This window comes from Rhipicephalus microplus, chromosome 3 (assembly GCF_043290135.1).
Source record: "Rhipicephalus microplus isolate Deutch F79 chromosome 3, USDA_Rmic, whole genome shotgun sequence".
Classification (NCBI taxonomy): Eukaryota; Metazoa; Arthropoda; class Arachnida; order Ixodida; family Ixodidae; genus Rhipicephalus; species Rhipicephalus microplus.
In genome coordinates, this window is record NC_134702.1 from 178,966,193 (window position 1) to 178,988,018 (window position 21,826).

The window sequence follows — 21,826 nt, forward strand, 5'->3', positions numbered from 1 at the left end:
GTCGGACGTAGTCTAGCACATGTTCATCGTTCATCTTTGTTGCTGGGTTCTCCTTGATGCCCATGTTTTCCAAGTCCCAGAATCTCTGCAGTTGGTCCGCAGTCGTGTCCGACTTGGCACTGACCTTGAGTACCATAACCGTCGATGATTTCATCGGCACACAATGAAGTCCTACAGGACCTTGAACCGTCCATCCCAATATTGTTTCTATTGCCATTACTTTTGGATGAATCTCGCAAATGCGACCAGTGACGACAGTCCAGTAATAATCTGCTCCAATTAATATAGAAGTTTCCATATTTTTTCTATCTTTGTCCTTCTTCTGGTTGTCATCAGCCAAACGAATTCCCATCGATCTTGCTCTTTCGTGTATTGTCAATGGTGGCGATGGTAGCACGTCACTGGATATAACTTCTATCTCCAGTGCCTCAATCGTGACTGGCTCTGATGTGGGATCCTTCCTCACGCTGACCTCGACGACTTTCATGTCTAGTTCCATCTCTCCTCCTCCAAATGATCCTACAGTAATCCTTTCAGATCTTTTTACCTTGCACGCTAGTTTTCTTGACAATCTTTTGAGGATGAATGTCCTCTGACTCCCGTTGTCCAGCAGAATCCGTGTGTAGCACCCGCTGTCTTCTCCCTCCGTCCACGAAAAGGCTGTCTGCAGTAGTATGCACTTCTGTTCATCAGACTGCTGTGCGTGCATGTTGCAGGACTTGCTGGTGTCTAAGCGGTCAGGTTGTGCGCTTTTACGCACTTGCTCAACATCACCGCTTTGCTGCTGTGCTGACTTTCCTGCAGGCGTACGTGGTCGACACATGGATGTCGCGTGCCTTCCCTTGCATGTTTTGCAGCGTACATAGCACGGCATATCTTCGCCGTGTGGTGAGGTCTGGTGCATCTGAAGCACCTTCGTTCCCGTTGTAAGGCTTCTTTCTTCTGTTGCATAGTAATGTTTCTTCTGCAATCTTCCGTGTAGTGTCCAGTCATCTCACAAAAGATGCATTTTTTCATCGAGGTGCTTTGAAACGTAGATGTTCTAGTCCGCCTCATACTGTGCGGTGGCTGAGTAACGTCGTATTTTTCCTCTCGAGTTTCTTCTCTGCTGCGTATATATATGTTTAAAAACTCCATAATTTCTTTCAAACTGCTCGTGCTGTTTCTTGACGCTGAGTTCGATTCCGTAGTTGCTGGTCTGTTGTCACCTTTCTTTAACTCCTTCATCTTCATCTCAATCCTCATATCCACCGGTAGCGCAGATTTTACAACAGGAGCTATCACTGTGGCGTAACTATCCATTTCCACTCCTAACGACTGCAGTGCTCGTGTGTTCACTTGCAACTTTTGGAAGAGTTTCTTCAACCTATCTACATCTTTAGGACTCTTCACTGCTTCCAAATTTGCAAGCTCTTTTATGTAGTTCTCTTTTAAATTATCTTCTCGTCCGAAGGTTTCTTTCAAAAGAGCGACTGCATGCTCGTAATTCTGATCAGAAAACTGCAAGCCTTCTATGAGGGAAGCAGCCTCCCCGCTCAGAGACGCCAGAAGATAATTAAATTTTTGATTCTTCGGCATATTCACTCTGTTATGCACCGATGTCTCGAACTGATGCCAAAACCTTGGCCATGCTGTTTTTTTCCCATCAAACTTGATCATTTCAAGGCGTGGCAACTTAACAAGCTCTTGCGTCTCCGAGATTTGGTCAGTACCTTGCACTGAACTCGCCTGTTCTGTGACTATTCTCGTAGTCAGTTGCGTCGCTTGTTCTAACTCGCGTAATCGCTCCTCAATTTTTGTCGTTGCAGCGACGATCTTCATCTCATAATGCAAAACTCTTTCAAATTCTGCCTCCGCGCTGTCTTCTTCAATGAACGGTTCTATCTGTTCGTTAACTTGTCTTAGCGTCTGTGACACGCTTTTCATCTGGTTTAGAAGCGTCATAAGTTGCGCTCGATCGGCGTCTTCTTCTATCTTCTTATCGATTTCGCTCATAAGCGTCGTCACATTTGCTCGAAGCGTCTTCCGCTTCTTCGATAGGACCTCTTTATTCATGCCTAAAACGTGTTGAAAGAGCTCTTGCCTTTTTATGTGCGTCTCCAACAGTCGTCGGTCGTGGTCCTTCTCTCGACGGTTCGTCCTTGAGCCAGACGCCGCTGCTTCGTTCTTCAACCCGTTGTTGCGAATGGGGTTGAAGTCTCTGCGTCTGTCTTCAGATCAAATCCTGGTCACGGCACCATGTTTCAGAAGGACCAGAGAGACCGCATAACCGATACGTCTTCGGTTTATTGTTGACAGAACAGAAAGAAAAAAATGTGCAGAGCGTGACCCTGGCTGCTTCTTCTTCCTCACCTCCGAGCTCCATCTTCAATCTGTTTTCTACACAGACCTTTGATAGAAATAACTTTATTGGGTTGAAAAAGAAGAGGTTAAGGAGCTAGATGGGTGGGGCCCCATGTCCAAGGCTCCCCTGGCTTGCGCCGCCAGCCAAACGTGGTCCAGGAGTGCTTGTTGTACCTCCGTGTCCAAGCTAGTGAGGAGTGCCTCCCACTACTCCAAAGAGTTTTCCATTCTATACACACGCTGTAAGCAATCGAGTTCATTTGGTCGTTTAGCACAACTCCACGAGATACGGTAAAGGGTCGTTGGCGAGTCGCGACACCACGGACAATCACGCCCAAACAAAGTTGGAGAAATTTTGTGCAGTCGTGATAAATTTGGATAAACTCCCGTTTCAATCTTGCAGAGGTCTACGGCGTCTTCCCCTTCGAGAGATTTGTGGGGGGCTCCATATTTCTCTTGCGTGCATCGCTGGTGAGCAAAAAGCTCTCGCGGAGCCATCCCAGCTGGGTCATTTTCCTCCTCCTCGCGAAAGCCATCGTGCGTAGTACTGGGTAGTGATAACAGCGCGAAAGGCTGCTGCTCCCCTTGATTCGTGAGCACTCTAGCTAGAGTGTCCACCCTCTCATTACCCTCTAGGTCTGCATGTCTCGGGCACCAGACCAACCTGTAAGTGTTGCTCACTTCGCCGCCTAAAAATTTGCAAATGTTTAATGGGAGGCGGCCTTTCGTGAATAGCCGGCATGCCTCTTGCAAATCTGAGAGTATGGTGATGTGCATCTAGCCGCCATTGCGCTCTAGACTTTTACCCTCGTATTCGAGAATGTCCCTTCACTCAACGCTTCACCTTCACCTGAGAAAGCCGATGGGAGCGCCGTCTCCAGGCACGGCAAGTCACTGCATTTCAGCGATAATCTGCTGGGATTCATGAGTAGTGCAGTGTCATTTTCAGCCGAGCGGTGGCGCAGTGCTCAACTCAGTCAAGTGAAGGGTGAAAGCTGAGTTGAGGAGCGTTTGTGAATACGAAGGTTAATCGCCAATGCGATGGCGAAGCACTCGACCTTGGTGATCAATGTAGTGTACAGTGATGAACTGGACACCATGCTTCTCGTGTTGCTGCTTACTATTGCGACGACGCAGCGCTTCCAGTTACACCTGGAAGTGTCAACGTATAGCACATTCTCATTGCCTCTGACTAATTTTATGATCCAATTTACGTGCTCCTCTTGCCTTTTGTGATGCCGCTCCTTGGTCATGTTCCTGGAGATAGGGGCGATCGAAATATGCCAACAGACTGGGTCTGGCACGTCAACCAGCTCCTCGTACAAGTTTTGTGGTTGCCCTCATCAATATCTCTCTTCCCGACACAACAATATCTCTGGCAACATAAGGGAATAGTATAGCATCAGTGAGAGGGTGGCAAGTATCATATTTAAGTTAAAACAAAGGTACGAGATAAAAGTGGTAAAGGTCTATGTGCCTACATCCAGCCATGATGATGATTTGGCTGAACGCTTCTATTAAAGTAAAAACACAGTACAGTATACTGATGGGCGACTTTAAGGCCAAAGTGGGCAAAAAACAGGCCGGACATCATGCAGTGGAGGAATATGGCATCGGCTCTAGAAATGCCATAGGGAAGTTATTATTAGAGTAAGCAGAGCGTAATATTTTGAGAATCTTGTATAGCTTTTTGAGAAAATGAGCTAACCGTAAGTGGTCGTGGCGAAATCCATTAGTAATGACGAAACTAAAAATGAAAAAGACTTCATTTTGTGTGCACGCCCAGACATGGTACAGGATGTAGAAGTAGTTGGAAAGATTCGATGCAGGGACCATAGAATAGTAAGACCTCATATTTAGCTAGATTTAAAAAGGCAAAGGCATAAACTGATACGTAAGAAGCTAATTAATCCGCTAGCAGTGAGAGTAAAAATGAAGAAATTCGGAATTTCGGTTCAGAACAGATTCGAGCTTCAAAACGAGATAACCGATGTTAGCATTGACACAGTGAACTATAATCTTACTAGTATCGACAAAAATAGGAATAAAAAACGAAGATACAGTCACTATAAAGAACACTGGCAAACTATCTAACTACTCAGGAGACGAAAAATACCATTAAAAGACGACAAACCACGAAAGCCTCAAATGCAACCGACAAAATAGAGGTAGTGGAGCTTTCAAAGTTGATCAATAGGCGTAAGGTAGCTGACATCAGAATGTAGAACACGAAGAGAATTCAGAAGGCTGTAAAAAGTGGTTGAGGCCTAAAACCTGCAAAGGCAAACTTGTGCATAGGCAAAAACCATAAGTATGCATTAAGGGACAAGAAAGACTATGTCAAAACCAATATGAATAGGATAGTTGAAGTGAAAGAGAAGTTCTATAGAGAGCTGTACAGAAGCTGAAACAATAACGATTTCATAAAAAGCAATGATAGGCCAGAGTAATTTGGCACCCTACCAGTAACAACAGGGAAAATAACAAAAGCCCTAAAAGGAATGCAAAGAGGCAAAGCGACTCGTGAGCATAAGGTAACAACGGACCTGCTTAAAGATGGCAGAGAAATTTTGTTCGAAAAATCGGCCACCTTATATGCAAAGTTTCTCTTGACGGGAAGGGTACCAGAATCTTGGAAGAACGCCAACATCATCTTAATCCATAAGAAAAGAGATGTCAGGGACTTGAAAAATTACAGGCCGATCAGCCAATTGTGGGTTCTCTACAACCTATTTACAAAAAAAATACCTAATAGAATCAAGGCGACATTCGAGTTCAATCAACCAAAAGACTGAGCAGAATTTCGTACAGGCTACTCCACAATAGGCCACATTCATACTATCACTCAAGTAATAGATAAATGAGCAGAATACAACCAACCCCTATACAGAGCCTTCATAGATTACGAGAAGGCATTTGACTCGGTCATCAGCGGTAATGCAGGCACTACAGAATCAGGGCATTGAACATCCTGACATAAACACACTACAAAAAATCTACAGTGGATCGACAGCCAACATAGTTTTCCATAAATAAAGCCACAGAATCCCAATAAAGAAGGACGTAAGGCAGAAGGACACGATCTCTCCAATGCTACTCACCACTTGTTTACAGGTTTTAAAGACCCTAGATTGGGATGAGTTACGGATAAGAGATAATAGAGAGTGTCTTAGTAACCTGCGATACGCTGATGACTTTGCCTTGATGAGTAACTGAGGGAACGGATTACAGCTCATAATTACTGAACACGGAGAGCAGAAATGAAGGTCTGGAAATTAATATACAGAAACATGTGCAACAGTCTTGGCAAAAAACAGCCTTTGAGATAGGATGGAGAGACGATGGAAGCTGTGAAGGAATACGTCTTACTTAGGATAGGTAGCAACCACGGACATGAGCATGAGAGTGAAATAACTAGAAGATTAAAAATGGGGTGAATCACATTCGGCAAGCATTCTCAAATCGCGAATGGTAATCTGCCACTAGCTGTCAAAAGAAAGGTATAGAACAGCTGCATCTTGTCGATACTTCGCTATGGAGCAGAAACTTGTAGGCTTAAAAAGAGGGTTCAGCTTAAATTAAGGACGACATAGTGAGCGAAGGAAAGAAAAATGATAGGTGTAACCATCAGAGACAAGAGAGTAGAGTGGGTCAGGGAACAAACCGGGGTTAAGGGTATCATAGTTGAAATCAAGAAGAAGAAGAAATGGACATGGGCCGAGCACGAAGCACGTAAGCAGGATAACCGCTGGTCATTAATGGTATCTGACTGAATTCCCAGAGAAGGGAAATGCACGAAATGGAAACAGAAAGTTAGGCAGGCCGATGAGATTAAAAAGTTCGCAGGTGTAACGTGGCAGAAGAAAGCACAAGACCGAGTTGATTGGTGGATCATGGGAGAGGCCTTTGTCTTGCAGTGAGCGTAGTCAGGCTGATGATGATCATAACGACTGACCCTACAGGAACACGGACGTAAAGTCTCTCAAGAATAATAAATACCATAATCCATGCTAATCGTGCCATCGAAACCATCTCAACAGATACTGTGCAGCAAAGCTGAAGAAAGTGAAACACACCACGACCGGTGTAATGTGAAGGATATAATAGCTCGAACAAAGCATTACCGGCGTATCTGTTTATTCACAGTATCTAAACACTTGGATATTAACCTCATTTCCTCAAGCTTCGACACCCGCGAGCAGCAGGTATACAGACCGGAACGCGTGCAGCATCCTGAGTAGAGTGGACTGAAAGAATGAAAACCCTCGTCCTACCTGCCTTGTCAGTGCAGCAACCGATATCGAACTGCTCACTCACTTTTTTTTCTCTCTCTCACGCATGCACACACACATACGCATTCAATATCTTGCTCCCCCGGCAGAACAAACTTCTTTTAGTCTTCGTCTAAATGCATACCTGAAGAAAAAGCCTGAGGCTGTGTTTGTGTTGTGGCACTTGTTGACTGAAGTTTCCTTTCATCTGCCTGTGTTGCTTCGTCGTGGGCCAGTATCCGCACTTGAGCACATTTATCTGCGACATGACCTGGCTCACACGCTGGTAGTGGCAATGTTTTCATGGCTTGTCTCAACTCACAAGCCGCACTCGACACTGTCTGGTGTACTGGCTCTCCTGCAATGTCCTCCTGAAATAAATCTGCTTCTGTTGTTGAGGGTGGAAACACCAAAGCTTATTGCCAAGAAATGAAGTGAAATGCCACTTACCTTGTCTCTGTGGCTAGAATGAAATGGTCTTGGCTTGTGCCTTATTGCTGCTGCCTTCATATAGCGGTCGTCAAAAAAATCTGCAACAGTGTATAAAAAGATAAGACACATACGCAACAAAACGGGTACTTACAACAACAGCTAAAATGAGTACTTTTCAGATGTGTTTGAAATGATATAGTGAAACCATCAATACTATTGCATGATGGCCTATTCTTACGTTATTATCTCACTGTGCTCAGCATTCCCTTATTTAATTGTCATCAATGTAGCTCAGACAAGTCAAACCTTTTAATACTTAAATATACTGCTTGGTTTGCGACACACAATAGTGATAGTGGATACTAGAAGATATTTATGTGATTTTATTCCACTGAAATTGAAAATAGTGACTAGTGCAAGTCGGCCTCAGTGGAGCTGGAAATTATTCAAGGAATCCTAGTGAACGGGAGGCAAAAGAAGCACTGGATAGTCTGCTGCTGCACGCCTAATCTGCGTTTGTGTTTAGCTGGCGCTACATCGACTGTGCAGGTCGTTGTGTTTTGCAACTCTACATGACCATATACCTTTGTCTTTATACATAGCTTGCAAGTGAAATCAATTACTGCATTTCCTCTACCATCACTGAGCCCACACAGCACAAACCTCACCCTCACTCCTATAGTGAGAAAGGGCACCACCGCCCCAGTGAGCGAGCAAATGCCCCTTACCCTGCACTGTCCATGTGTCAGCACGGATTCACTACGTAACTGGATCAGATGAAGCAAACAACCTGACGGAAGTCACTGAAGGTGACGCATGTCGCAATTTAGGTAAAGAGCAGAAAGTCCATAAAAAGGAGCAAGAAGCACTGCCCATGCCTTACACTGAATATGTGACTCTGTCTGGCAAGATTCTACACATGCCCAGAAAACACTAAATGTCTACTTCAAGCACCGGTGTCATTGACGCTTTGTTAAATGAAGCAGCGGGAACTCTAAGAACACGAAACACTGAATGTCTCTGCTACCCTCACCAAAGCGGAGAAGAACTATTCTGTGACAGAGAAGGAGTGTCTGGCAATTATATGGGCTCTAGGTAAATTTAGACCGTACCTATATGGTCGCCCCTTCGGTGTAGTCACCGATCACCATGCGCTTTGTTGGTTATTCACATTGAAGGACCCCTCCAGGCGTTTAGCTCGCTGGGCTTTGCGGTTGCAAGAGTTCGACATGCGCGATGTCTACAGGTCTGGCCGACGTCACACTGATGTCGACGCTCTATCACGCTCACCTGTGTCCCCCAAAAGCTCTGCGTGTTTATCTGCCATGGACGAAATGGTTGCGTTCCCAGAAAAGTGTGACCTGGAGTCTGAGCAATGCAAGGATGACTGGATCAGCTCTCTTCTGAGATTCCTTTCAGATCCGTCGACTTCTCCACCTTCTCGAACGTTGTGCCATCAAGCGGCTCACTTTGAGGTCCGCGATGGCCTACTTTATCGCAGGAATTACAAGTCTGATGGCCAAAAGTGGTTACTGGTCATACCTCGCCATCTTCGTGCTGCAATATGTTCAGCTTTCCACGCTGACCCTCAGTGCGCACATGCGGGCACCTTCAAAACATACGCTCGGCTTTCCTCCCGGTTTTATTGGCGAGGCATGTACACCTTTTTGTGCAAGTACATTCAGTCATGCCCGCAGTGGCAATGACGGAAAGCTCTGCCTCATCATACTTCTGATCCGATCCAGCCAATCCCTTGCCCAGCCAGGCCTTTTGACCGCGTTGGGATCGATATGTACGGGCCTCTTCCATTCACGGCTTCCGGAAACCGTTGGATTGTTGTTGCTGTCGACTATTTGACGCAATACGCAGAAACAGCCGCTTTGCCTGCTGCCACAGCACGCGACGTATCTTCTTTTCTCCTGCGGAACTTCATTCTCCGTCACGGCGCACCGCGTGAACTTCTCAGCGACAGAGGACGTGTATTCCTCTCTGAAGTCGTCAAGGCACTCCTTGCCGAATGCCGTATAATTGACCAGACTACTACCGCCTACCATCCGCAGATGAATGGATTGAGGGAAAGATTCAACCGCACCCTAGGGGACATAATATCAAAGTATGTTGCCTCAGACCACTTCGATTGGGACCTCATTCTGACTTTCGTGACGTACGCATATAACACTGCTCCACAGGCAACTACGGGCTTTTCGCCATTTTTCCTGTTATATGGCCGAGACCCTTGCACCACACTAGATACCATTCTACCCTACCACCCAGATTCCTCCGAATCTACGCCTATCTCTGAAGCTGCCCACCGTGCCGAGGAATGCCGTAAGCTCCCCCAGTCATTTACAACTGTCGACCAATGGAGAAAAAAATCTCAACGTGACGATAACCAGCCGTACTCTAACTTTGTTCCGGACACTCTTGTGTGGCTTTGGGTTTAAGTTGTGCCTACAGGCTTTTCCTCGAAGCTTGTTTCGAAATACCAGGGACCTTACCACATTGTCTCACAGACTTCACATGTTAACTACGTCGTCGAACCCGTTATGCCATCCACAGACCAGCGCTTTCGGGGTTGTGAAACCGTTCACGTACAGCGGTTGAAACCTTATTACGATCCGCTTGTACTCTGTTCACCGTGAGTTGCCAGGATGGCTCCTTTTCCGACGTGGGACGAAGTGTAGTGAAGAGGAATGCCCACTACTGCAGCGACATCGGACACGTTGGCGCTAGGCATGAGCGAAGACTGCCTGGTTGCTGCTGCGACGCTGCCCGTACATTCGGTCAGCTCTTGCTGCTTCGGTACCGACGCTGATACCGCTTTTGACCTTGCATTTACATTATATAAGGAATAAAGGCTAATATATCATAAATTCCAAGAACTAATCATACTGCGCAGTTGTAAATACTTGTAGAAAAAACGACGATTCACCGAGGTGATGTGTATTTATGTTTGTGACACCACGGCGTGAAATATCACTAAATCATGCAGAACCCACAATCACGAGAACATTTCAACGAAATACCACGGAAATACAAGGGCAGCACATTTGAATCTGCGCATTTGAATAAAAATTGTGGTTTCGAGTAGGCATTTGCTTTTTTGCATTCACAAAGATTCTTATTCTGACACACCGTTTCATAATCCTCAACTTAATTACACATTGAAATAAAATGTCTGTAGTTACTTCCATGAGCGAACTGAAAGACTGGCACATATGTTTCTCCATCATTCCTCAATCGGCTTTGGGAGTTTACTTACGAATGACTGCACACAAACGAGCAGCTCACCTAAATATGACTTTATTTCTTGTGGATGTACAATTTTCGGATGAGGCTGCCTCTCTGAACATGCAATGTATACTACGCCTTTCCCTGCTTTTAACTCCTATTTCGTCGGCTCAATGCAGTATTCACAATATTCAAGCATAGAACTTTAAATGAAAGTTTGTTGTAACCTGTTACTTTCGGCTGTGAACAGGAGTAATTCAGTTGCACCGAACATAAGTGGAGGCGCAATGCAGACTGCATAAAGCACTATGTAACTAAACAGTTATAAAGACAGAATTTCCTTATAATGTCCCGTAATAAGAACACACCCATGCATGGTTTCGGAAGGGTGAACATCTAAAGACGCGACAGTTCCAGTTAAAATACATGTACCAATCAGGTAATTTACCATTTCTTGTTGTCATCATTGTTTTTACAGAAAAAAAAAACTGCACACTTTTGCAGTTGATCGATTCTGCCTACAGCACATGGCGCCGACATGCGGCTTGCAAAAGCTAACCTACCCACACAGGCACAGTCGTCTTTTTTTCCTTCATGCTCTCACAATATGTCCGGAAGAAATTTGGCAAATGCAATGAGCAAGCTTCCTTTAGCTGAAAAGTGTTGCAGTCTGCACTTTCATGAACAAAGCTGTATGAATGGATGGATAAGGCTGTACCCATTCATATATCTATCTATATATCTCTATCAATATATATTATATATCTGTCTAAATTTCTACGTGTACCGCATATATAGATTGTGCTACAATTTGAAAATTCACAATTTAATGCATATAGGTATATATTCTTGGAGTGTCTGTATGATATGTTTGTTTTCATGAAGAGTTTTCATGTATGATGTCTACCTGTAATGCTTTATTTGCAGTGACAATTATGTACATGCATGTTTTGATTTTTCTGGTTGCTCTATTGTTTGTATACTTGCATCGCATGCAAACATGTACACGCATGACGAATGCGCATGGGAGTGGGAGCCTCTGTCAGGCAATACAGCCTTTAGCTCTTACTCCTCTTTCTGTATCAGAAACAAATAAAATAAACTTAAAACTTCAGTAGGGTGGTGACACCCGTCACAGAGCTGCGATACAAAATACTAGCACTATGTAGAGAAGCATTAAATTTCACTCATGCCTTGGTTGTGGCCACCAATCAGGTAGCCACCCCCCTAGTTACTTCTACCCACTAGAAGGGGTACTGACAGACAAACTCTGACCTTGTGCTTTTTTGCTGCGATGTGTTGCTGGGCATCTGTTAGTCATCACACAACACATCATTTCCTGCAACACATGATAAATAATTATTTAAATTCTCCTTATAACAAAACAATTTCAGTTAGAAAGATCCAAAATGACAAGCCCCTCCAAGTACAAATATCACCACCAAGCGTATACAACACTCGACCACGTCGGCACACAGAACTGTGACACACTTCCGCACGGCCTACATCAAAAGTACTTTCGAACAGGAAACAGAACAGCAGTGTCGCTAAACACAAAACTTTCAACACGTACGCCGTGACCACAGACTCGCAAGCAGCCGCTGAGATGCATAAATAGGTAGAAGGAATGCCCACCCCCCAAAATGGCAGCTATGACATCATCATAACATGCTTTATTAACTGGAGCATGGTGACGTGAGGAAAGTGAGGGAGTCACAATATGACTTTTGATGGCCTCATTACTTTCAAAACTTGCACTTTTAAATTTATGTAAAATGACTTGCAACCTATAATGGCTGTTGATATTTGATAGATGATCTATGCATGTACATGTTAATCGATCGTGCAGGCTATCTCGGCCACGAAATTTTGTGTCAGTATCCCTTTAAAGTCTATTTTGCTTTCACTGTCTTTAAATCCCAATGCTTTTACAAATTCTGTACCCTTATCTTGCATTATACGGCAAAGTCCTTCACAGAGCAGTAACAAATGTTCAGCTGTCTCCTCCTTCTCTCCACATGAATACATAATGCATGTATGTCTTTGTATTTGGCTCAGTACATTTTTGTTCACAACACCTCTTCCTGATTTTAAACAGCAGAGAACTATGCTATAAACTGTTGTAGATCTCTTCCTTGGCAATTTCTGGCTTGAAAGTTCGGTAGATCTCCATCGATAATTTTTCAAGCATGCCCACTTACCACGTGCCTCTCTCCATTTTTTACAGCTGCTTTGTACCCAATGTTTCCTTATAGCTCGGCCTCCTGCCGTTGCCCAAATATTTGCTTGGTAATTTTCAGGTTCACTTCTGGCCTTTTGTATTGACATTTTTCATGTACAAGAACATGAAAACTTTCTTAGCCCAACACTTCTCCATCGTTTCGTTCAGTCGCTCCACAAATTCAATCTGGCTGCTAGCTTCTCTGCCCTCAAAAGACCATTTCATGTCAGAGTGATTTGGTGTATTATCATGTGCTCCTAAAGCAGGCCAACCTACGCCACATTGCTTAATTTCTAATCTTGCTTGAACCTCTGATCTCATGCACAAGACTGCTTTGTCAGTATGGCTTGAAATACAAGCACAAAATAGTAGACATGGACAGGAAACACACTGACAAGGGCTTACTTTCAACTGAAAGTTTAACCTTCGCAGAGGCAAAGATGCTTTTCTGGCGCAATATGTCAGAAGATGGGGCTGTGAAGATCAGTTTCAGAGCACAATTGTGGTTAAGAAACTCAAAGATGAGCGCAAAAGATTTATCATTCAAGCTGCAAACTTAGCACGTGATGACTTGATTTGCGTGAGCAAACGGCCAATAGCTCTGTCTTTTAAGAAGCTTGCGTTCTTTGACAGTGACAGATTGCCATTGGCATTAAGGAATCACGGTAAGGCAAAAGTGGGCATTGATAAGGTGGGGCTGATATACACAAATATTTCATCGGTTTTGTAATATTCGGTTTGCAATGTGGTCCAATCATATGTGCTTACGAAATGTTTCCTCTGTAAGTATATATTTCACAGCTTTCCAATTAAACTTTCAGTAGGTAGTAAGCGCTTGTCCGCGTATTTCCTTTCCCGGTATAGATATCACGCTCGTATTTCAAACCATCATGAGTTACCAACTCGACCAATCAACCATATTGACATGCATAGTCAAATGTGGGACCAAGAACCACAACACCTTTCCAAATCCTTCTCACAATATCGTTCCTATCGTAGTTCCTTAGAGCCCTATTTTTCATTACACTGCTACATTCCTGTTACCTTTAGCCGTTACAGAACTTTCGTGCTCCCTTAAAGGGGTGCTGTAACACTATTCAACACCCGCCCCCTTGTTGACGTACAGACAAACTGATGAAGCGAAAACGGCAGTGATAACGGCACGCAGTCTGAAGTTATCCGACTTTGAAAATTCAAAATACAAGAAATAGTGCTGACCTGCGAAATTAAAATACAAGAAATAATGCTGCAGCTGCGGTCATGGCGAAAGCCATGCTGTGCGGCATGAAAAAACTTTGCCCGCTCGAGAAAGTCAAGGAGTTTGCTGTTCAGCACATGTTTAAACGTACGGCATATGATCAACCTGATGGAGATTAAGCGATAGTTCTTGGGTTTGCCAGAGGGCTTGGATTTCCCTTTGTGAACAGGGGTAACCAAGGCACGTTTCTAAGAAGCAGGTACAGTCCCATGATCAACTAGGAGTTGGAACACAGTGCACAGGGATACAAGCACTTGGGGCACAAGCAGTCGAAAGAAGGTGGGTGCCGTGCCATCGGAACCAAGGCTTCGAAATGGATTGATTTTAGACATGATGGAGGACAGTGCTTCTGGTGAAAAAGTAGCTGAGAGGAGGAGTGAATAGTCACGCGAGTCGTTGGGAAGCTGAGTGGGGTGCATTCCTTGATCACGTGGAGAGAACTTGTCAAGTAATTTGGTGTCATCGGCGGGAGCTCTAACATAGATGGAAAAAAATTGTTCAGCTAAGAAAGAAGAGACTTCCGAAGGGAAGTCGACAAGCTTTCCCCAGATGGTGAAGCTGGGGCATTGACATGATGACCAAAGAATATTTACGTATGACTTGAACAACTTGGGGTGCTCCGTAGCTTCCTCAGCCAGCCTGGTGGTGTGGTGTTAACGCTCTGTGGATCACTGCCTTGAGCGCTTGTGGGCCTTCGCCAGTTGGAAAGTGACAGGGCATTTAAGTTCGGGGGCCTTCCAAAACAGCAATCGTCTTTGTCTCGCTGCCTTCATGATTTCTGGGGTGATCCACGGGCAGTGCCTTCACTTGAACGTTCGGGTGCCTGATGGTATACACACGCGTTGAATTGCCGATGCCATGTCGCACCACAGTGCATAGTTGCCAAGGCAGTCATTGCCACATGAGTTCATGCACCAGTGCGCAAAGTGCACTAACTTAGTATGGTCAGTCTGGTGAAAGTTTCACTGCTGAAGAGTGTGGTGCACAATTAGGGGTAACACTGCAGCATAGCACACTTCAATGGCCCGATGATCGCTGCTAGACAGACCCTAACTTGTTGTGCAGGAGGTTACTCGGGTTGGGTGGGCCACGAACACAAGGTCTAAGAAGAGGAGGTACCATCTCGTGAAGAGTATGTGGGTTCGAGGCATGCCTGGACGAGGCTGGCTGATGTCATGACCTCTAGGAGTAGGTCGTTGGTGCGGTCGTGTGAAATCCAGTCAATATGAGCACTAAAGTCACCGAATACCAGAACGTTGGGATACTGTTTGCTCATGGCGAGTAAGAGGGATGAATCAAGGTGCTTATACGCTTCATCCTTTAGTGAAGGCGGGCAGTAGGTGCAATATATCAGCACGCTGCTGTGTGGTAAGAAAAGCTTGACGAAAAGAGACTCGAGATCATCATGTTCCAAGTCTAGCCGGCGGTTCACTTTTGCAGGAGTTGGCAAAGCCGTCAAGACAACGCCACCCAGGCCACACTAATCTTTCCGGAACACTGTGTACTGGCTAGTGTCAAAAAGTTCGCAGTCAGTCACACTCGCGTCAAGCTAGGTTTCTGTGAGCACACATGACAGTATTTGATGAAATTGCAGACAGATGCGCATGTAAATCTACTATTTTGTTGCAGACATTTCGACAGTTGGTGTACCAAAACGTTAGCGTCTTCGCGCCGGGACAGAATGTAGGTGCGGCGGGCGCTGAGTGGCTCGAACGTGAGGCCGTCGGGGATGGCGGGCGACTAGGTGTTGAGATGGAAGGCGACGATGAGATATAAAAAATGTCGTCAGGGAAGTGCGGCAAGGTACACCAGAAACATACCCAGGAGAGGTTGCAGCCCCCGAGGTGTCGGTATTCTTGAAGCGACATGTACAAGCACTGACAGATTAGTGACCTGCATTTTGATCTTACTCCATGATTGCTTTTCATCTAATTTATCTAATCATATGGCGGCAGCCATCCGGCGTCACTTCCACCCGGAAAGTTCAGGCGGGTGCCACTTCGTGCTTATCAGGTCGGCAGCGATGTAGCGACTTTATTGCATGATTAGAATACTACATCGATTGATATCAGTGCTTAGACCTATGCTAAAATTATCTTCAGCTATCGGTCTACGCACAAATAAAAAATAGGTACTTCAATAGTGTTGGAGGGCCCCTTTAAATACTGAGCCCCGTATACGTTTGTGTTTGTCTACTACTTCCTGCATGGCCTCGTGTATCTTATGCTCACTGCATTTGTTAACGTTAAAAATCATGACTGTCGATTTTTCGGCAGTCATGACTCGGACTGCTCCGCCTGTGTCGCAAAACCCTTTTCTGTACGGCGGCGCGGTCATAACACTGGTAGCCTTTGTGCGCCACTACACTATACTTAATACACCTCATTTGAAGGGAAAACCTAACAAAACTGGCTACGGACGACACGCACCTCGACTGCTGACCAGCAGGAAATCAATAAAGCGCGGCAAAAAGCAGTGCGCAAGTTTCACACCGAGTTTGCGAATGCCTCTACCAAGATCCTACATGTGGCGAGGAAACGCTGTCTGCCAACTTCAAACCTTGGCGTCATCGACTCTTCGGTGAACGGATCAGTGGGAACTCTGCGAACGGCAATCGCTGTGCGGCCGTCTTACGCAATATCTAGGTTACACAGTAGTGCAGCTGCATTTAACTCACAGTTTAGAACTACACCAGTCGTATTCCCAGGCCAGTGGCATGTTATGAGCTTTGCGGCCGCGCCGTGAGGCATCACAACCATTAATACGACGACAGTGCACTGCTGGCATAAGTAAACTGAACCGAACGAAGCTTTTTTTCTGACGATTTTGTTTGTAAGACTTGAGCATAATAGTCATAAAAAAATGTTTTTCATTTAATTTTAGGCATTCACAAGCATGCGTAGTTCGAAAGAGTTGAAATTTAGAAAGTGACGCACTTTAGGTGGCAGTTGTGAACCAGAAAACAGAGTAGCACTGCTCGTTAAAGGCACGCGGATATGGTGATACCAATTACAGAAAGTTTACCGATTACTGTCAACGAGGTGTCGCGAAACCTTGAGCTAAATAAGTGCAGAGACGTAGCCGGCATACCTTTATTTACACCAGCTAAGGCTTCACGTGCGATGGTATATCAGCGAGCGCTGGACAGTTTCTGTGCTTCAGGCATCTGCGTTGGTGCTATGCGTAGTATGTACCTTGTTTGCACATGAACGCTGATGCATGCATATTGTTTACTGCTGTATGTGCTAAAATATTACTTATGTGGTCATTATTTTATGTAAACATCGATTGATTGACTCGCAATAAAACTATTTATTGCTGCAGCTTGTGTTATCAGCGCTGTCATTTCGCTTGGCCTGTATGCGGCATCACAACTTACTAAAATAAGAATGCAAGACTTTTATGAGCTTGTAATAAGTAGTTTACAGCAATGTACTATATTGTAATGAGAGAAATTGAGAAGGAGGGCTGCTGCAGCGAGCGGGGGCAGCTTTTACCTAGAAGCAGACGACGAGGGTGTCGTCTGCTATGCGGCAGACGACGAGGGTGTCGTCTGCTATGCGGAATTTGAGCCGCCATATCAAAACGCCCTTGTGCTTTCGGAGACTATTTCATTTATGCACAGATATAAATTATACAAACAATTATTTAAGTTGTTATTTGTCTAACAAGAAGATAATCGAGAGTGAAATATAATAATTTTTAGTTAAAAATAAAATTGTAATATTGCAACCTTTTTACGATTACCGACAGAATCCACACAGCGCCATCACAGAACACCTAGCGCCATCATCATGTCCAATTTTTGTCCCCATTGGCTCCATGGGTACAGTGAACTAGAAGGTTCTAGTTCACTGTACCATGGGTATGTCCCTCCCTTGATATTCCTTTTAATTTCTATTTAAATGGGGGCATATTAAGCTCCAACATATGATACCTGCCGAGTTTATGTCATCTAGAATTCTGGCAACGGAGCCTGCCAGTCATTCCGTTTGTGAACGAAGATCGATGGCACAACACTATATATGCGCGAGCTGCTGATTTTACCAGAATTCACATTACACAGACAAACCCTGGTGGTAAGCACTGTTACCACAATGCTTCGAGGAGTAAACTCGCAGGTTCACGAAGCCTCGAAATTACTTCCTTTCACGGCAGCAATCAGCGAGTAGCTTTTTTTTTTTTTTTTCTCGTGTAAGAAGCTGTGAAACACTACTCACATCGTATCAGGCGTCGGTGCTCGTACAGCCATGCACAGGGCCGAATGCACGCATTGCGATGCTACGAGACGGAGTTCTCCGTCCGGCAGCTCTTCTTTGAAGCGCCAACCAAAATCCAAGGCTGGGGACGTTGACTATTAAAGATGGAAAAGACACCTGACGCAGAAAATATGAACACGGTGGAAGTGCCAGCGTGCGGGACGCTTCTTTTCTACTGTGGGTCAGCGTAAAGAAATTGAACTCGTTTGGGTCTTAGGGGGGCTGCCATCTTGGCTTAAAAACAAACAAAAAAGCAAAAATACCATAGATCCGTGCTATAGATAGATGGATAGGGCAAAGAAAGGTAGGAGAGGCCCTGACGTCACTTGTTGTGAAGTCGCGATGAAGTCGGCCATATTGACTGGGCAAATTCTCCTCTCTTGTTTACATCCGAATGTAAAGGCACACGGAGAAAGGGAAGGAAGACACGACTCTCTCTCTGGCTCGGAAAGCACGTGAGCTGCGCAGCGCGCGTGTCGTGACGATCAGAAACTAATGAAACGGGGGCTCAACACTGGGCCAGCACGACACCTTCGGCGAAATCTTTTCGTCCCAGTATCACCAGCGGGTAACAGCTCACCGACAACGAAGCAAGTACAAGAGAACGCGCGCTAGATGCACTGACAGCAGCAAATGTTTTCACGTCATCAATTCAGCAACTGTTCAGACAACACGCTCAGTCGTGTGCCTTCTAACGTTGCATTCCGCCACGCGGCCGACGCAGCGTCCAGCCCCTGTGTCCGTGTTCCGCGTGAAACTCACCTGCGTCAGCATTCTGCGACCGTGGTGACTTTGAGCACGGTGCAAGTGACACTTGAACGCGGTAGCTGTTACGTTGAGATTACATGCAATGCTGGGGGAGAGTATACGAAGCGGAACAGAAAAGGTGCTTTAATACGCACATGGAAGTTGTTACTGTACACACACAACACGAAACTACGTATGTGCACATGGTCCTCATTGCGTCTTGCTGGGCTCAACAGCGTCGTTCGTTGTCACAAGCAGGAGCACTGCCCAACCGTCACTGACCTGCAAGGCGTTCGTCATCGTTCCGCTTCGTCATGGTGCCCTACGAAGCGGAACAGAAAAGGTGCTTTAATACGCACATGGAAGTTGTTACTGTACACACACAACATGAAACTACGTATGTGCACATGGTCCTCATTGCGTCTTGCTGGGCTCAACAGCGTCGTTCGTTGTCACAAGCAGGAGCACTGCCCAACCGTCACTGACCTGCAAGGCGTTCGTCATAGTTCCGCTTCGTCATGGTGCTCAACACGATTTCTCTGAACACTAATTGCTTCATCCGCATCATCCGCCGCACGACACATGGATATCCACTCGTTCTACGCACTGTTGAAACCCCATGGTGGAAAAAGGGATTTGTAAACGTTGCTAAGAGTACAGTAACTGCCAGGAGAACACTGCGTAACCAATAACGCGGCGCAGAGCACGGATATTCTCCCCCACGGCTCAGCACGAGACCTGGGGAGGCTCACATGCAGCCGCGGCCGCTCACTGCCAGACAACCTCCACTGCACAACACGTAACCATAGGTTCGTTCGATTCACCTGCACCAATTGGAACTGGTTCATGGCTGTGCACGCGAAGTTCAGAATTTGTGCAGCGTGCATTCAGCGGTGCAGGTACAGCGCGACCTCCGAAACAAATGACGATGTGCCAACAGGGTGCAGACCTTATTTCTGTTGGCTTAATTTACACCGTTCAGCTAACACTAAACGATGGCGAACCACACATGCGGACAATTTATGAGGCGCAAACATCTTGGCAAAACACACAGCGTTGGTAGAGGCAGATACGGCGCATACGCCCAAGTGCTGCGTCGTCTGCTCAGTTGCATGCACGGCTGCACCAAGCCGGCACCATCATAGTAGGAGGTGCACGAAAATCGTGAACCAGTGCTGCACCTCTTCTGCACCTTTTGAAACGAATGACAGGATTCAGAGGTCGTCGATGCTGCACCATTGAAACGAATTGAAACGAAGCACCACACCATGAACTGGTTCCCGTTCCCGTGGTGCTGGCGAATCGAACGGACATCATAACAACACCGCCATTGTGCCCAGTGTCAACGCCTCCTAGATTTCTCGTGCCTGCCGGATGAGCGCGAAACACCCGCGTTTTGCGCTGCCTACGTAGGGGTAAGGTTTTTTGTACTTGGCCTTTGCGATCGGCAATTTTGGCGTTTGCTACTAATTTCAGAGGATGCTTTGTTTAAAAAAAGTTGCTTGTTAAATGATGGCGTCACTTACGTATGGTTAATTGTAATTACGTTTACGCTTTTTAAAACTTTTTACGTTATTTTTGTTGCATATAAAAAACGTAAAAACCTATTTGAAGACACCCCTACTGAGTGGCGCCACCACCATAGTTCCGACCACGGAGGAAGGAAAAAGGTACTTCTGCACACACGGCGCTTCTGGCCTGCTTCTGGCTTCGTGTGTGTTTGTGTAGCTTGAGGCTGTTTTTTACAAAAACAAAATTTAGCCAATTTTCACCGTTTGCGCTTCACAACCTTATTATTTTAAGATAACTATTTTGAATCAAGTTTCTAAGTTCAAAAGGGTTCTTTTTTTCTTTCAAAACAAAACCGTAACCAGTAAAAAACAAAGAGACTTCTGCACCGCGCGGCGCATAAGCCACCCCCACACAGAAACGGCTGCTGCACCGCACAGAAGTGACGTCCCGCATTTTTCGGTTAGGCGCTTTGTTTGAATAGTCGGGAGTGTCTAGCGGTGCGTCTAGACATGACAATAAAAGCCGTTAAAATTACGTCCAAACAAAAAAATGAACAAAAATGTTATTTTGGTTTAGCGTGACAAAAATACAAAACAGGCTTGTTTGTCATCTCAAATCAATCGGCAGCTGTGGGAAAGACAGCCTAGAACACGAAGGTTCCTTCCTCCGTGGCCTAGAATGTCCTATTTCTGAACCGGAAGTGACAAAAGCAATCATTGCCCTCCATTTGGGAAAGTCCCCAGGACCTGATGGCTTAACAGCCGCATTTTATAAGGAATTCAAACACGAACTAGCACCGATCCTGGCAGCGGTTTTTAACGAAGCCTTAGACATAAAGACTTTGCCACCTTCTTTTCTGCTATCTCATACTATTTTAATTCCAAAAACTGAGAGTTAAATTACGTGAAGTGAAATCGTACAGGCCAATCAGTCTCTCAAATATCGACTACAAGATTTTGATGAAAGTGCTAGCAAGGAGACTGCAGACAGTTATTAATAACATTGTAGGCGACCACCAGACATGTGGGATCAAAAGGCGCACTATATTCACAAACATTCACAAGGCACGAAGTGTATTGGAGTGCTGCGATGCCACAAATGATGACATCGCGATGATCCAGATAGTTTTAGAAAAAGCATTTGACCGAGTACCGCACGAAATTCTTTTTCTTTTGTTAGACTATGTCAATGTTGGCAAAGTAATTCGAGATACAGTTCGAATGGCATATACTGGGTGTAAAACTCGGCTAATCATCAACAAAGTTCTTGGGAAACGAATTAATGTCAGACGTTCTGTACGACAAGGCTGCCCTTTGTCTTCCCTCCTATTTTCAATTTATATAGAGTCATTTTGCCAAAAAGTCATGAAAAACAATAACACAGTGGGGTACAAACTACAAGAAGCTGAAGTACGGGTACTGGCATACGCAGATGATATAGCTGTGTTTTGTAAAGATTATGATAGTATCGCTGAAACCATAAAAATTGTGAACCTTTATTGTAATGCAAGTGGTAGTTTGGTAAACTGGAGCTAGTGCCTGGGTTACTGGCA

The 21,826-nt window shown here is 45.2% G+C and overlaps 1 protein-coding gene across 3 annotated transcripts in view; it reads right to left on the minus strand.

Annotated features, from left to right (window-relative positions):
• Positions 1 to 18,438, minus strand: part of LOC119169695 (uncharacterized) — a 28,316-nt gene extending 9,878 nt beyond the window's left edge. Inside the window, exons 1-4 of one of the 3 annotated variants that reach the window (XM_075890588.1) lie at positions 17,977 to 18,438; positions 11,553 to 11,616; positions 7,065 to 7,144; positions 6,760 to 6,985 (exon numbers count right to left, since the gene is read on the minus strand). In XM_075890588.1, the coding sequence (XP_075746703.1) occupies positions 6,760 to 6,882 (123 nt within the window). In that variant the 5' untranslated portion in view covers positions 6,883 to 6,985; positions 7,065 to 7,144; positions 11,553 to 11,616; positions 17,977 to 18,438. Of the gene's footprint in view, positions 1 to 6,759; positions 6,997 to 7,064; positions 7,145 to 11,552; positions 11,617 to 17,976 lie in introns of all 3 variants that reach the window. The other 2 variants (XM_075890589.1, XM_037420727.2) reach the window with 2 other exon arrangements.
• Between the last annotated feature and the right edge of the window lie 3,388 nt (positions 18,439 to 21,826).